Source organism: Dromiciops gliroides, chromosome 4 (assembly GCF_019393635.1).
Source record: "Dromiciops gliroides isolate mDroGli1 chromosome 4, mDroGli1.pri, whole genome shotgun sequence".
Taxonomy (NCBI): domain Eukaryota; kingdom Metazoa; phylum Chordata; class Mammalia; order Microbiotheria; family Microbiotheriidae; genus Dromiciops; species Dromiciops gliroides.
The window spans coordinates 167,501,785-167,519,149 of record NC_057864.1 but is presented as its reverse complement, the minus strand read 5'-3'; the positions used below and the strand labels follow the sequence as shown (position 1 = coordinate 167,519,149).

The 17,365-nt window shown below is 41.9% G+C and overlaps 1 protein-coding gene across 3 annotated transcripts in view; it reads right to left on the bottom strand.

Annotated features, from left to right (window-relative positions):
• The window catches only part of TRIM37 (tripartite motif containing 37), a 122,938-nt gene extending 115,173 nt beyond the window's left edge, over positions 1-7,765 (bottom strand). For 2 of the 3 annotated variants that reach the window (XM_044001636.1, XM_044001634.1), the window contains exons 1-2: positions 7,256-7,765; positions 5,279-5,380 (exon numbers count right to left, since the gene is read on the bottom strand). In XM_044001636.1, the coding sequence (XP_043857571.1) occupies positions 5,279-5,380; positions 7,256-7,276 (123 nt within the window). In that variant the 5' untranslated portion in view covers positions 7,277-7,765. The remainder of the gene's footprint in view (positions 1-5,278; positions 5,381-7,255) is intronic. The other variant, XM_044001635.1, reaches the window with a different exon arrangement.
• Between the last annotated feature and the right edge of the window lie 9,600 nt (positions 7,766-17,365).

Sequence of the window (17,365 nt, the reverse complement as noted above, 5' to 3'; positions counted from 1 at the left end):
TGGTAAGGCATAAGAAGAATGGAAAAGGAAGGTGAGGGAGTGGGAAGTTATATAGGGCTTTGAACACCAGAGGATTGATTTTATGTTTAATTATGAAAGTGATAGGAACCCACTAAAGTTTGTTGAGAGAGCTGGGGGAATGGGGGCATAGTAGAACAAGGTCAGAGACTGTGTTTTAGGAAAATCACTTTGGTACCTAAACAGAAGATGGACTGAGGTGCAGAACAACTTGTGGCAGACAGACCCACCCCACCAACAGTCTATCACCAATGTCCAGGAATGAGAAGGTGAGTTCAGCCCTACATCATGGTGGTAGCAGTATCAGAGAAGAAAAGGGTGCATATTTGAAAGATGTTGCAAAGATGAAATAGACAAGCCTTGTCAACAGATAGGATATGGGGGGGTGAGAGATAGTAAGGAGTTGGGGATGATACTTAGATTGCAAGCTAAAGGAACTGAAAAGATGGTGTTGCCCTCTACAATAACAGAGAGGTTTGGAAGTGGAGAATATTCGAAAAGATAATGAGTTCAGTTTTGGACATGCTGAGCTTATTGTTGTTTGTCCTCAAAGAGGACCGTGACATCAGGGTGATGTCATAACTTGCAATGAATTGGACTTAAGTGAGGGAGGGCTATGCAAAGTCACTAGCCAGCCTCACTCTCTTCCCCAGAGTCATCTGGATCCAGTGGCAAGAGATATATGTGTGTGTGTGTGTGTGTGTGTGTGTGTGTGTGTGTGTGTGTATGTCAGGACAACTAGAAATGATCCCAGATGCTTAAAGCAAATGAGGTTAAGTGACTTACCCAGGGTCACACTGCTAGTAAGTGTCTGAAGTCAGAGTTGAACTCAGGAACTCCCAACTTCAAGGCCAATGCTTTATCTACTGTACCACCTAGCTGCCACCTGCTAAGTTTGCCATGTCTATGGGATATAGTTCCAGATGTCTAAAAGGCAGTTGGAGATCCAAGACTGGGGATGAATAGAGAGGATAGGGCTGGATAAGTAGACTTGAGAATCATCAACAAAGAGATAATAATTGAATCCATGGAAGCTGAAGAGAGCAACAAGTAAAAAAGTATAAAGAGAGAAGAGGGCCCAGGATAGAGCCCCATGGGACACCTAGTTAATGGACCTGACCTACATGAAGCAGCAGCAAAAGAGAACAAGAAGTAACTGCTGGGGCAGCTAGGTGGTGCAATGGATAAAGCACTGGCCCTGGATTCAGGAAGACCTGAGTTCAAATCTGACCTCAGACACTTGACACTTACTAGCTGTGTGACCCTGGGCAAGTCACTTAACCCTCATTGCCCCGCCAAAAAAAAAAAAGAAGAAGTAACTGCTAATAGGTAAGAAGAGAACCAGGACAGAATAATGTCCCAAAAATATAGAGAGAAGAGTAGCAAGAAGAGGGTTTAACAACAGTGTCAAAGGTTATAGAGAAATCACTAAGGATGAAGACTGAAAAAAAGCCATTGATTTAGCAATTAAGATATCATTAGTAACATTGGAGAGAACAGTTTCAGTTGAATGATGACATCAAATGCCAGATTGTAGAGATGGAAAGAAAGTAAGAGGAAAGGAAGTAGAGGCAGGCAACCTAATGAAGAAAGCCTTCCCAACGAGTTTAAACACAAAAGGGAGAGATATAGAACAACTGACTTTGGGGAGGAAAGGATCAAATAAGGGTTTACTTGAGGATAGAGGAGACATATACATGTTTGTAGGCAGTAGAGAAGTAGTAGACAGGGAAAGATTAAAAACAAGTGAGAGTGGGGGCAGCTAGGTGGCGCAGTGGATAAAGCACCGGCCCTGGATTCAGGAGGACCCGAGTTCAAATCCAGCCTCAGACACTTGACACTTACTAGCTGTGTGACCCTGGGCAAGTCACTTAACCCTCATTGCCTGCAAAAACAAACAAACATGTGAGAGTGAGGATGAGTGATGAGAGTGAGGGGCAATTTACTAGAGTAGACAAGAGGAAAAAAGCCATTTCTTCCTCTGAGACAGGGGTGAAGAAAGATACAGTGGCAGAAGATATATGAGTGATGTGAGATGAGGAGAGATAAAGAGGTAGCTCTCAGTGAATGGCCTCAATTTTTTCAGTAAAACATGAGGCAAGGTTCCCAGATAAGAAGAAAAGGAGACATTAGAGAATTGAGGAGGAATAAAAATGTTTGAGCCACTGTGGTGAGTGGGATAGTGAGTTGAGGAGGTATAGAAAGATTGCCTAGCAGCAGTGAAAGCCCAGTTGAGGTTACACACATTTGTAGTGGACCCTGTTAGAGGGATTGCATGATTTTTCTCCACATTGGTTCAGCAGCAAAAAACTGGACACTAATTATAACAGCCAAGATTGAACACCTCAAGGTCTTGAAAAAATTCACCTCCTTCCCTTCATGGAAGTGGTAAAGAACTTTAAGGAATACTGTGCATATCACCAGTGGTCAATATGCTAGTTGGTTCTACTGAATTACCTTTTATTCTCTCTTTTTTTTTGGGGGGGGGGGGAGGAAGGCAATGGGGGTTAAGTGACTTGCCTAGGGTCACACAGCTAGTAAGTGTCAAGTGTCTGAGGCCTGATTTGAACTCAGGTACTCCTGAATCCAGGGCCAGTGCTCTATCCACTGCGCCATCTAGCTGCCCTTTATTCTCTTCTTAAAATCTTCTTTATAAGGGTGAGTGGATAGAATGTGGTCAAGGGATATGAACTAACAGTTCTCAAGAATTGAAAATGAATAACCATATGAAAGAATGATCCAAATCATTAATACTAAGATAAATGAAAACCAAAATAATGCTGAGATTTCACCTCGTACCTAAGAAACTGGCAATGTTGGAGTGGTTGTGGGAAAACAGGCACACCAGTGCACTGTTGATGAAGCTGTGAATTAAGAGAACTATTTTAGAAAGCAATTAGGAATTATACAAAGTGATGAAAATTCCCATACCCTGGACCCAAAGATACCACTAAAATATTATGCATATACTGCAAGAAATTCCCCCACATATACCAAAATATTTATAACAATATTACTTGTGACAGCAAAGAAATGGCAATAAAGTTGAGAACCTACTGCTTGGGAAACTGTGGTATGCAATGTGATGGATATTATGCTATAATAAAAGATGAATGTGATGAATATAGAAGAGAATGAAAAGACTTACATGAACTGATACAAAGTAAACAGAGCTAAAAACATATATGTGTGTGTGTGTGTGTATGTATATATGATTATGACAATATAAATAGAAAGAATAACCAGCACAGAACAACTGAAAGTGAATGTTGCAGAATTTTGCAAAGAATAAGCATGACCCCACAGAAGAGATAAAACACCCCCACCTCACTCCTTTGCACAGGTCAAGTCATGTCAAGAAGCATTTATTAAGCACTTAATTACCAAGCACTGAGCTAAACAAAGGCAAAAACAGTCCTTGATCTCTAGATGCTTATTGTTTAGCAGGGGAGGCAACATGCAAACAACTATGTACCAACAAGATTTGTAGAGAATAAAAATGGAAATAATCTCAGGAGGAAGGCACTAGAATTAAGGGTAAGGGGAGATCAGGGAAGTCCACAAGTATGGAACATTCACCTGTTATGCTGATTTTTTCCCCCTCTTCCTCTTTATTTTTTTTTCTTTAAAAAATATCCTGTTACATGGGATAATTCTGTAAGAAAAGGGAAGACAGATGGGGAGGGATACTAGGAAAAATTTAGGTGATGTAAAAACAAATGATAATAAAAACTTTTACAAATTTTGCTTTACATCTATCTACCCAGCAAAACTGAATCAGGGCTTCTTTTTGTTTCCCCCTGCTGGGCAATGAAGGTTAAGTGACTTGCCCAGGGTCACACAGCTAGTGTCAAATGTCTGAGGCCGGATTTGAACTCAGGTCTTCCTGAATCCAGGGCTGGTGCTTTATCCACTGTGCCACGTAGCTGCCCCTACCCAGCAAAACTGACCATCAGTCATGTTATTGTATGACATTCCCATTCTATTCTGCTTTCCATCTCTTGCTCTAGCAAGAGTAATCAAATCAATACTGTCACTCTTCCTGAAAAGGGTATGACAATCAAATGCTCCAAATTAGTCTCCTCCAATCAAAACTACTCTCCTTGACCACAATACCCTTAAATGTACAGTCTCCCTATTTAAAAAAAAGTTCCTTGAGGGCAGGAACTGTATCACTTTTGTATTTAACCTTAGTAACAAAGCTTGGCATGGTAGGCACTTAAGAAATATTTTTTCTTTCATCCATGACAAATCCAAAAACCAAAAGCATATACCCTATTAATAGTGGGTACCTTTTTCATAGTGTCAGTAAGAGATACAAATACAAAGGGTGAAGATAAACAGAAATTATCGAGCTAGACAGAAAGAGAAAGTGTTATGCAATTACAGCTAGGGAAAAGGTAATGGAAGAGAGCTAAGACTACACCCTTGAAACTTCTAGTGAGACAATTAGTAAAGACACTGTAAATTTTGTTTCAGTGGCAGCTAGGTGGCGCAGTGGATAAAGTACCAGCCCTGGAGTCAGGAGGACCTGAGTTCAAATATGACCCCCAAACACTTGACACGTACTAGCTGTGTGACCCTGAGCAAGTCACTTTAACCCTTATTGCCCCGCCCCCCCCAAAATGTTGTTTGAAAGCTGTAAGTAGAAATCAGACTCAATTCGTTAAAGAGTGTTATAAACTGAATCACAAAAAGGAATCTTAGAGATAATCTGATCTAACCCCTTCATTTAACAGATGAGGAAGCCAATGTAGACAGACATCAAAAAATCTTAAATAATTTACCTTCAGAGGCAAGACTTAAACCCCAAGTCTCCCAACTCCCAGTATAGTGCTCTTTTAACCATGCCACAGACTGAAAAAATTGGAGGAAGAGGAGGAGGAGGATGATAACAAAAGAGATGGCTTTTGCAAAGCACTCGCATTAAAAGAATAGGTAAAGGTCTAGGATAAATGGAAGTTTAAGGATGAGGGGAAAAAGTCATTAAGACAGGCCCCAAAGTATAACCATTATGTTATTTCCTTTCACATCACCCTCACACATTCTGAGATAAGCATTTACTTAGATAATGTCAATGATGCACAGGAAAAATTCAATCCAAGCCCTTCCCATTAATGTCTCTGACAATAATAAAATTATCATATTTTAAGAGAATTGCAAGAGAGAAATGAAAAGTCCATCTCAGCAGTCTTGTCAAAAGTCTCCTTAAGTACATGACCCAACATACTTACTCATAAGCAAGAAGAATAGAACTTACCCGAATGCAGCTGAAACAACAAAGCTTGGAGCAATGTGGACATAGACGTGCATCACGTAATTTCTCCATACAAATGAAACATCGGAAAACCTCAGCAATACTCTATGAAAATAATTACAACCATGACAGACTTTCCACTACATTAGGCAACTGAATCAATAACAAATGCTTTACTCTTAATATCTTATTGGGAGTTCTAAATATATTTTATGAAAGATACTAGTTGAACAATTCAACAACCATTAAGCACCTACTACATGCATGGCAGTACACTAGACACTGGAGATTCAAGGACCCAAAAAAAAAAAAAAGATCCTAACCTCAAGAAGCTTATATTCTATCAGGGCTGGGGTCCCCAGCCTGGTATAAATGTTCCCAAAGGGAGGAGAACCTTGTCAAGAGAGTGGGAGGATATTTGGTAAATAAGTATGTTAGTCTACTGAAATATTTCAAAAGTAATAGTGTTAGTGAAAAATTGAGGGGATTGAGGGAAAGTGAATGGTGAGGAGGCAGGGGCAGGGTGAGAAAGGCAAGATGCATTTTAAGTGCATCTGAAAAATTTGAAAAAAATAGGTGGAGAAATAATTTCTATGGGCCAAAACAAAATAAATGATGTTTGCACATGAAACTTTTCATTTTGAGCTCGAAAAAAATATCGATAACCCAGTGAAAGATGAGCCTCCATCTCCACAATAACTAAAAATTCCAAATTGATTTCCAATCAATAAAGTTACAAAGTTTTAAGAATACCTTTGGAGAACTAAGCCATTCTTAAGTGTTCAAAAAGCTTTCATTTCATTTATAGCAACTTGTCTTTGTGAATCAGGATTCTCAGTCCTATTCTCAATTAAATCCAAAGGAAGAAAAAAAAACTAGAAGCTGGATATGGCTTTCAAAAACTATACCATGAATAAAACTGTTGATAAGCAGTATGAAAGGTCTCACTAATTTATCTTAATTTCTTACAAAACATCTGATTAAAAAAACTTTACACTAAAAAGGTTATATACCAAATAAAGCTTAATTTAAAAGAAACTAATTTCTACTTCACTTCTTATACATACATAGTAAACTCTGGAATTTATTTCCTTTCATACTGAATAAAGGGGTACTGGAAAGCTTATTGAAAGCCAAGGAATATGAGGATCCAATGCAAAAAGGTTGGGAAGTCCTGAGGGGGAAGGCTGGTAGAATATAACACAATGGAATATGTATAAGAAACAGCTATATAACATAACTGGAACGTTGTGTATGGGGAACAGCTAAGAGGACAATATGACGGAAATGGCAATTACATGAAGGAAATAAGACTAGATAAGATCGCTTTTCCTCAATATATGTTCCTCAACAGCGTTTTGTTGCTCAGGGTACCTTAAGCCAGATTCTAAAGTATGACTCCAACCTTTTCGGCAATATCCATAAAAATAAATTACCTTTTATGGTTACTTTTTCTCCCAAAGTGAGAAATAACACGGGAAGTGAGGCTAACCTCAAATTCTTCCTTGCCTCTGGCTAATTGGGCACCTCTGAGTCCAAATTTCTGCACCTGTTTAACCACCACTTAAGGCTAGGTAGGTTCTGAAATTTTTACCAGGCAAAAAAAGAAAAATGCTTGACCATTCACTAAAAGTGAATTGGGACACCTGTATGAACCGGATGCACAAGGTGCGGGTAACAAGGACACAATTCACTCTATTTCAATTTCTGGCCAAGGATTATTTTGCAAAGGCACCTCCGGGGAAGGAGTACCAGATGCGCACCCAGATGCGCATCCAGCTGACTGCGGCAGTGGGGGGGGGGGGCGTGGCGCTGGGAGGCAAAGCAAGCCAGGCTCCTTTGGAGAACCATACACGCCCCCCCCCCCGGAAAAGTCTTGAGGGGGAACTGCCCAGGTGAGGGGCTCGAGATAAAGAAGCCCCCCCTCCCCTCTTTGCCGCCCCCCTCCTGCTGGCAGTGACGTCGCCCCTCTTCTCTTACCTCCACACTCTGTTCATCCATTGCCTCCAGCTCCCGCCAGGCCCCGCGGTACCCCGCGGAGTCCGTCCTTCTCCCCCACCAGGTGTCAGAACCAGGTCGCCAGGTCCGGTTGCCAGAGAGAACAGCAAGATGCCCGGGGTGAGGATTACGGAGCTCGGGTGTACCCGGTCCCACCTCGGCGCCCCGTCGCTCCTGCTTCCACGCCGCCTAACCCCATTTCGCCATTTTTATCCGCGCGCGCCCCACCCGGGCGCTACTCCCTTCTCCAGTCAGCCGGCCCCGCGCGTCCCGTTCAGCCCAGCCCAGCCGGCGAGCCCGAGCACGGGGCCGAGCGGGCGAACGAGAGAGCAAGTGACCAAGCGCGAGCCCCTTCTGCGGCTCCCTACCCCCGTCCCACGTGACAGGGACGAACGGCTCTACCCCAGCTAAGTAGTGTCGCGGGGCTATGAGAGGGGAGTACCGAGGCACCAACGGTAACCAGGGCAGCTAGGGGCTAAGGTGGTGGTGGCGGCAGCAGGCGGGGAGCAACGCGCATGCGTATAAGCCCTCCGCAGGAGGAGAGAAACGTGCTCCTCGCGACGCAGCGGAGCACGAGACCGGCCCGCGGCTGCCGCAGTGCCGCACGCCGTCCCCCAGAAGCCCGTAGCGGCGGGCTGGGAGCGGGGTGGCCGTTGGTTAGGAGTCCGCGCGCTCTCGGAGAGGGGCGGGGCCCGGAATTCCGCAGAGGGCGGGAACTAATCAGAGAGGGAATGGGGAGTACCCCTCTCTAACAGCACCCGCTGCAGAGCCCCTTGGAGACCGTGCAGATCCGAACGCGACCCTACCGGATCTGCCAGGAGTCTCATGGATGCCCCGTCCCCTCTTACCATGAGGAAAATATCCCTTCTGCCTCATTTAGACCCGCGGGGGCACTGTAGGGCGGTGCTAAGCGCGGGCGGGCCTCCACACTCCCCCCGCCCCTTGTGTGAGTCCCCGCGCCCTCTCAGAGTTGAGTTAGGGCGTGGTGACGGGGCCGGGGGTCGCTGCTGGAAAGGAGGTCTCGTTTGTAACCCGTCGCTAGTGCGCCCCTGAATGGCGGATGAATAAATAAATGAATGAATGAATGAATTGTAGATAAGGCTTTGGTTGTATCTAATTCTGGTCACTCGGCCAGTAAAATGTGTCAGCCTGTTCACTGAATCCATCTCCAGCGCGGGGTAACGCCCTATGTGGGAAGATGGCAGCTTATTAATATCTATAGGAAATGAGATCCCACACCCCCCCCACCCCCGACGCCCCTGTGAAGCTCAGAATGCACTAGAAGGAACAGTGATGGGGATTTTTTTTTATTTTATTCTGAATTTAATACCAAATGTAATGAGAATTTGTTCTTTCAAAGCTTGTATATCATAGAACAGGGGGGAAAAGAGGATTATATATGGAACTGCAGGTCTCTGGTGTACAGCTTTGCTTTTCAAAGGTCTGAGTTGGATAACCTGCCTGTAGACTGTTACCCCATACCTTCTTACCTTGGAACTTCCCTCAGCTCTTTGGGCTCGTCTAACCCCGGAACATCTTTGGACCATGGGGGGAGGAAGGAGGATGTCAGCTACCTTTTGTGTGTAGTCTTTCCCCCTTAAAATGTACCCTACTTGAGGGCAGGAACTGACCTTTCTTTTGCTTATATTTATATTCCCCAGCTCAGAACTTGTTGGGCCTTATACTGACCCATTGCTCTAAGAACTGTAAACAAATCATAGGATACCTCTAGAAAGGGAGTGTCATGAACTTCCTTTATTATTCCACTCAGCATTCCCAGTACTCCCGATTGTAATAATAAGAGCATTCATATAGTGCCAGGTTACTATGTGCCAGGTTCTTTACAAATATTATCCCATTTGATCTTAACAACCCTGTTTAAGTGATGTCATTATCCCCACTTTAGAGTTGAGAAAACTGAGGCATACAAAGGTCCAATTTGAACTGGCTAGACCCAGTGCCACCTATCTGCCTCTAGCCCCCACTCTCACTATTAAAAATTGTAAACTCCTTGAAGACTTGCTTTTATTTGATTCTCAGCCCCTTAGTACAGAGCTTGGCACCCTATAAAGGCTTTATCAATTAGGGAAGGAAGGGTAGGAAGAGACTAAAGATGTTTTCAATGAAGAGAATTAGCTACTACCTCCCAGGTGCCCCCACCCTTACATGGGTGGAACCACTCTTTCCAACCTCCCCCTTAGGGCCTCTTTCTCTCTTGATCTCTAATCCCTCTTTCTGAGGGAGGTGTTTCCTTGAAACAGCCAGCAAGGGAATAGGCCAAGGCCTTTGCCTCAGACGGGCTTCCTTCCCTTTTTAACTTTCCTAACCTTCCCTACTACAAACTCATTTTTGTGTCTTAAGAGTCTGTATTAATTTTATCTTTGCTTTGGGCAAATCTGTTTAAATGTATCAGTAAAATATATTTACTTCTACTTGAGCCCCCAAAGGGGAAAAATCCCAACAATTGGGGAAAAAATCAGTCTCTCTGTCCCTTTCTGTCTCTTTCTCTGTCTCTCTTCTCCCCTCTATCCCTTTGGGCAACCATAGTATGTTACTCAAGACACAGGATGATTATCAGAGATTTTCTTTTGATCAGGCATGACAAATACAAAAAGTAAACAAACCCTTAAAGAAGTGGGAAATAAGATATAGAATCATCACAAGAGATAAAAGGAGGTAAAGGAAAGAAACTAGCATTTATTAAGCACTTTTTATGTTCCAGGCACTGTTCTTAAATGCTAGGGAGAGAAATTCGAGCAAAAAGAAAAGTCCCTACCCTCCAGGATCTTGCATTCTAATGAGAGAAAGCCACACACTAAAGAAAGCTGAAGGGGGATTATGGGGAAGGGAAGGACAAGTACTTGGCACGAGGACATGGCTTTGAAGTCCAGAAAGTCAAGAACAGGTTAAGGAGGAAAATGAAGGCAGGCTGGCCTGGTAACCTCCACAAAATAGAAGCTCCAGGAAGAACCTGCCAACGGGAGAAGGATAGCAGGCCTTGCTTGTGGAGAAATATTTCAGGGTGAGCAGGTTGGAGGGTATTAGGCAAGGAAGCTCTTGGAATAAGAACAAGGAAGCAGGTATTTCAGCAGGTTTGTTCTGGTAATCAGAACATTGGCTTGAGCTACAGTATTTTCCTAGTATCTCATCATCCTTCCCCACCCAAAGAAGTAGCTATAGTAGTGATACTGAGCACCAACCAGCAATTCTAGTCTTTTGCCCTCTCAGATTGCCTTCCCCCTCCCCCCAGCATCCCTAAATTCACCCCCTTCCTTTAGAATGAGCTCACAATTCTTGGTTTAAAGTACACTGAAGACTTCTGTCCCATCCTGAAGGCATCCATCCCAGCTGCATTTTAATTCCTTGGGTAAAAGGCTTCTACAAATGCTTTGTTCTTGTTCATTCAGGGGATTTTTTTCAGACCTGGGGCTTAAGCCAAATCATGTGTGCTGACACCTAATGCATTTTATTGCCCCAGTAACAATGTCATGTTTGGTGAATGACATACCATGAGCTAAAGTCTATGCATGTCTTCCATCCCTTTTTTCATATTCACTCTGCTAATAGATCTAATGAGTAAGGGTCAGAGAGTCACATGAGTCATAAGTAATAGATTCTTAGATTTAGAGCTAAAAAAAGATTTTAGAGGTCATCTAGTCTAACACGTTCATTTTACAGATGAGGATACTGGAGTGAGAAAGGAAGTGATTTACCCAAGGTCCAACAGCATAAAGGGGGTGGGGGGGAGCATGCAGGCAATGTCCCAGTGAGGGCCTAGTCCTGGCAGCATGCACAATAGGCTCTGCCTGCTGCCAACCTATGTGGATACTTGGGTGCTCTGCCTTTGGAAGTGAGGGGTAACAGAAGGGAGAGGCCACATTCTCCACTTCAGAGCATATTCAAATATTCTGTGACTTTCTTGTTCTTTTGCAGTATCATTATGGTGTTAACCAGAAACCTGTCCTCCACAAAAACAGAATCAGAGTGAATCACAGTTTATAAAGACAAGCACCCATTTTTATTTCTTCTTGGCAACTGATTACTTGCATTGCATGGGAAACCTGTCAAAAGTTCCATTGAAATTTGGAGGAGAAAAATATTTAAGCAGTGGTGGGAAGGGGGAAGCAGTTCCTGAACAATTAAATTTTAAGTCTTTATTGGTAAGTCAGTCAGGTCCAAATTCATTAACTCCCTGCTTCCTGATTTTGCAACAGGATGCTCAGTTCCATTTGCATGATGCAAATCAGCCTGATAGCTCACTCCTTGAAAGCAAATAATGTAGCTCTGAGGCAGGAAGCCTCTGAGAATCTTTGCAGATAAGAAAGATCCATGTATCCCTCCAATTGGCTTAGGGATGTCAGGGAGCAGAGACAGCAGACAATTATGTCTCCAGAAGATTCAGGAGAAGTCTACTTGGTTTGTGCATCTGTTGTTCTCAAAAATGTCTGATTATCTGCATATCAGCCAGGTTCAATTTCTCTTACCAAAAGGGACCTTTGATTTGTTAAACTAGGTTTTCATGCAGTTCCTCTGGAAAAATAAGGGAATTTTGCCAAATAATCATCAGTGAAAAACCTTTTTGTTGGCTACTGAACTAGAACTGAGTGTGCATACTAAAGACACTGACAAATCTCTCTCTTCCCTGGTTGCTATTGAGGGGCTTCCTCCTCATCCAGATACAATATGTCTTGGAATATATGACACCTATGTTACTTCTGTCTCTATTGTGCATATTCTTGCCTATTCTTAGATAAAGGAAGATTGGAGATGGAACTACCTCATGAGTTTAGTAGGAAAAGAACAGAATTATCGAGATAAAGCCACCTCAGCCCAGCCCCAGGAGTGGATTGACCTGGCAGCTGAGAGATCAAGGGAGCAATTTGTCCATCAGCCAGGCCATACCTGGAAATGAACTTGGTAGGTGGAGGAATACTTGTAGCAGTCACTTTAAGTTTGAGCCCACTCTGCCCAGGGACCATAGTGATTGAGGCAAAAATGTGCCTTGGTGGGGAGGATAGGTTTGTACTGATATTGGGGCAGTAAACACAAATAATTAATGTTGTTGGGGAAAGGGAGGAAAACAGACCAAAATGAGGTCTCAAGCCAATAGCATTAAAAGAATCCCAGGAGGCAGAGCCAAGATGGCGGAGAGAAGCCAGAAAGTTGCCTGAGCTCTCCCAAGTTTCCCTCAAAAACAACATTTAATCAAGCCTCTAAATGGATTCTAAAAGTACAGAACTTACAAAAAGACAGAGAGACACAGTCTTCCAACTTGAGATAATTTAGAAGACTTCAGGAAATGTCGGTCTCACTCGGGCAAAACGGAAGCACAGTGAAGCATAGCTCACAGCACAGCACTGCACTGAGGGGGTCTGGGCAACTCAGCAAGAAGCTCTTGGCCACAGTGGAGCTACTGAGGCCCCTTGATCCTGGCTCAGCAAGCCAGTGGCGCAGCAGGCTAGTGGTGAGATCCACCAGCACCAGCTGAGAGGGCAGGCTGCCAGCTAGAAGGCCACCCACAGGACAGGCGCAACCAGGCCTGGCTATCCCAGCACAACTGGAGAAAGCACAGGGAGCAAGCCCAGGCTAGTGAGAAATCCATAAGCCATAGAGGCCTCAGAGTAGAAAGCCAGTGACACAGCCCCTACACCCCAGCTCAAGAAGCTTGAAACAGTCACCCTTGTGCCCTGGGAGCAGACCTCAACTTAAAAAAAAATAAGCTGCAATATAAGTAAGAAACAGAAGAGGTCTCTTACCATCAAAAGCTTCTGTGTGGATAGGGAAAAGCAAAACAGAAATCAGATGAGGACAATACTCTCAAATCACCTACATGTGAAGCCTCAAGAGGGAAAATGACTTGGTCTCAAGACCAAAAAGCCTTCTTGGAAGAGCTCAAAAAGGATTTTAAAAATCAATTGAGGGGGGCAGCTAGATGGCTCAGTGGTTAAAGCACTGGCCCTGGATTCAGGAGTACCTGAGTTCAAATCCGACTTCAGACACTTGACACTTACTAGCTGTGTGACTGTGGGCAAGTCATTTAACCCCCATTGCCTAAAAAAAAAAAATCAATTGAGAGAGGTAGAAGAAAAAATGGGGAGAGAAATGAAAGCAACACAAGAAAATTATGAAAAAAGAATCAGCAGCATGGAAAAGGAAACACATTCCATAAAAAATTCATTTGGCCAAATGGAAAAGGAAGAAAACAATGCCTTAACAAGTCGAATTGGACAGATGGAAACTAATGACTCCATGAGACACCAAGAATCAGTCAAACAGAATCAAAAGAATGAAAAAATACAAGAAAATGTGAAATACCTCATTGTAAAGACAACTGACCTGGAAAATAGATCCAGGAGAGGCGATTAGAGAATTATTGGACTACCTGAAAGCCATGATCAGAAAAAGAGTCTAGATACCATATTCCAGGAAATTATCAAGGAGAACTGCCCTGACATTAAAGAATCAGAGGATAAAATCATAATTGAAAGAATACAACAATCACCTCCTGAAAGAGACCCCAAAAGGAAAACTCCAAGGAATATTGTAGCCAAATTCCAGAATTAGCAGATGAAGGAGAAAATACTCCAACCAGCCAAAAAGAAGCAATTTAAATATCATGGAGCCGCAGTCAGGATTGCACAGGACCTGGCAGCTTCAACATTAAAGGATCACAAGTCTTGTAATATGATATTCCGGAAGGCAAAGGAGCTTGGATTGCAACCAAGGATAAACTACCCAGCAAAACTGAGCATTCTCTTTCAGGGGAAAAGATGGACATTCAATGAAATAGGGGATGGGCAGCTGGGTGGAGCAGTGGATACACTTGACACTTACTAGCTGTGTGACCCTGGGCAAGTCACTTAATCCTCATTGCCCCACAAAATAAATTTTAAAATAAATAAATAAATAAAATGAATCAATTAAATAAGGGACTTTCAAGGTTTCCCCTGATGAAAAGACCAGAACTGAATAGAAAATTCGATCCTAACATACAAGACTCAAGAGAAGGTAAACCGGGGGTGGGGAGGTTATTCGATATGGTTAAACTGTTTACATTCCTACATGGGAAGATAATACTTATAACTCTTGAGAACTGTATCTCTGGACAGACAGGAGTATACATAGAAGGTATAAATATAAATTGTCTTTGATGTGATGATATAAAGAAAATTAAGGGGTAAAAATAAGGAGTTTATGGGGAGAAGAGGAATGGGGAAGTGGAATGGTATGAATTACATCATATGAAGAGATGCAAAAAGCCTATTATAATGGCGGGAAAGAAGGGAGAGGTAAGCATTGTTTCAACCTTACTCTCATCAGATTTGGTTCAAAGAGGGAATGACATATACGTTCATTTGGATAAAGAAATTTAGCTTATTCTTTAGGGAAGTAAAAGGGCAAGGGGAAAGGGGGGCACTGATAGAAGGGAGGACAGAAGCAGGAGATAAAAGTGTAAAGAAAAGGGAGGGGGGCTGGTAAAAGGGAGGGCAGATCGGCAGAGGCAGGGGTAAGAAGCAAAATGTTGGTGAGGAGGAATAGGGTGAAAGAAGGGGGGGAAGTACAAAGCGGGTAAATAGAATGGAAGGAAAATAGACAGTAATAATAACTGTGAATGGGATGAACTCTGCCATAAAACGGAAGTGAATAGCAGAGTGGATTAAAAATCAGAATCCTACAATATGCTGTTTACAAGAAACACATTTGAAGCAGAGAGATACACACAGGGTAAAGGTAAAAGGTTGTAGCAGAATATATTATGCTTCAGCTGAAGTCAGAAAAGCAGGGGTAGCAATTTTTACCTCAGACAAAGCAAAGGCAAAAATCTAATTAAAAGAGATAAAGAAGGAAACTACATCTTGCTGAAAGGTACCATAGATAATGAAGTAATATCAATACTAAGCATGTATGCACCAAGTGGTATAGCATTCAAATTCTTAGATGAGAAGTTAAAGGAGTTACAAGAGGAAATAGACAGCAAAACTATACTAGTGGGCTGGGGCAGCTAGGTGGCACAGTGGATAGAGCACCAGCCCTGGTGCTTCAGGAGGACCTGAGTTCAAATCCAGCCTCAGACACTTGGCACTTACTAGCTGTGTGACCCTGGGCAAGTCACTTAACCCCAATTGCCTCACTAAAAAGAAAAAAAAAAGAAATTGAACAAGCCATTAATGAACTCCCTAAGAAAAAAATCTCCAGGGCAAGATGGGTTTACAAGTGAATTCTACCAAACATTTAAAGAATAATTAATTCCAATATTATACAAATTATTTGGAAAAATAGGTGAAGCAGGAGTGCTGCCAAATTCCTTTTATGACACAAATATGATGTCAATACCAAAACCAGGCAGAGCCAAAACAGAGAAAGAAAATTATAGACCAATTTCCCTAATGAATATTGATGCAAAAAAATAAGTTATTAGCAAGGAGCTTACAGCAAGTGATCACCAGGATAATACACTATGACCAGGTGGGATTTATACCAGGAATTCAGGGCTGGTTCAACATTAGGAAAACTATCAACATAATCAACCACATCAATAAGAAAACTAACCAAAATCATATGATTATCTCAGTAGATACAAAGAAAGTTTTTGACAAAATACAGCACCCATTCCTAATAAAAACACTAGAGAACTTAGGAATAGGTGGAAATTTCCTTAAAATAATAAGCAATATCTACCTAAAATCATCAGCAAGCATTATATGTAATGGAGATAAGTTAGAGGCCTTCCCAATAAGATCAGGGGTGAAACAGGGATGTCCATTATCACCTCTATTATTTAATATTGTACTAAAAATGTTAGCTTTAGCAATCAGAGAAGAAAAAGGAATTAAAGGAATTAGAATAGGCAAGGGGGAAACAAAACTATCACTCTTTGCAGATGATATGATGGTATACTTAGAGAATCCTAGCAAATCAACTAAAAAATTACTTGAAACAATTAACAACTTTAGCAAAGTTGCAAGATATAAGATAAATCCACATAAATCATCAGCATTTCTATACATGAACAACAAAGTTCAGCAGCAAGAGATAGAAAAAGAAATTCCATTTAAAATAACAGTTGACAATATGAAATACTTGGAAAATACAGGAACTCTATGAACACAATTACAAAACACTTTTCATATAAATCAAATCAGATCTAAATAATTGGAAAAATATTAATTGCTCATGGATAGGCTGAGCTAATATAATAAAAATGACAATTCTACCTAAATTATTTTACTTATTCAGTGCCATACCAATCAGACTACCTAAAAATTATTTTATAGAGCTAAAAAAAATAATAACAAAATTCATCTGGAAAAACAAAAGGTCAATAATATCAAGGGAACTGATGGAAAAAATGCACAGGAAGGTGGGCTAGCTGTACCAAATCTGAAGCTTTACTATAAAGTGGCAGTCATCAAAACTATTTGGTACTGGGGGCGGCTAGGTGGCACAGTGGATAAGCACCGGCCCTGGATTCAGGAGTACCTGAGTTCAAATCCGGCCTCAGACACTTGACAATTACTAGCTGTGTGACCCTGGGCAAGTCACTTAACCCCCATTGCCCCGCCAAAAAACAAAAAACAAAAAACAAAACTATTTGGTACTGGCTAAGAAATAGAGTGGAGGATCAATGGAATAGGTTAGGCACAGGAGACACATTAGTGAATGACTTTAGTAATGTACTATTTGACAAACCCAAAGACTCCAGTTTCTGGGATAGGAACTCAGTATTTGACAAAAACTGCTGGGAAAACTGGGAGATAGTATGGCAGAAACTAGGCATAGACTAACATCTTACACCTAATACTAAAATAAGGTCAAAATGGGTACATGATTTAGACATAAAACGTGATACCATAGGTAAATTAGGAGAGGAAGGAATAGTTTACCTCTCAGATCTTTGGAAAGGAGAACAGTTTATGACCAAACAAGAGATAGAGAATATTATGAAATGCAAATTGGATGATTTTGATTACATTAAATTAAAAAGTTTTTTTACAAACAGAAGCAATGCATCCAAAATTAGAAGGGAGGCAGAAAACTGGGAAACAATTTTTATGGCCAGTATTTCTGATAAAGGCCTCATTTCTAAAATAT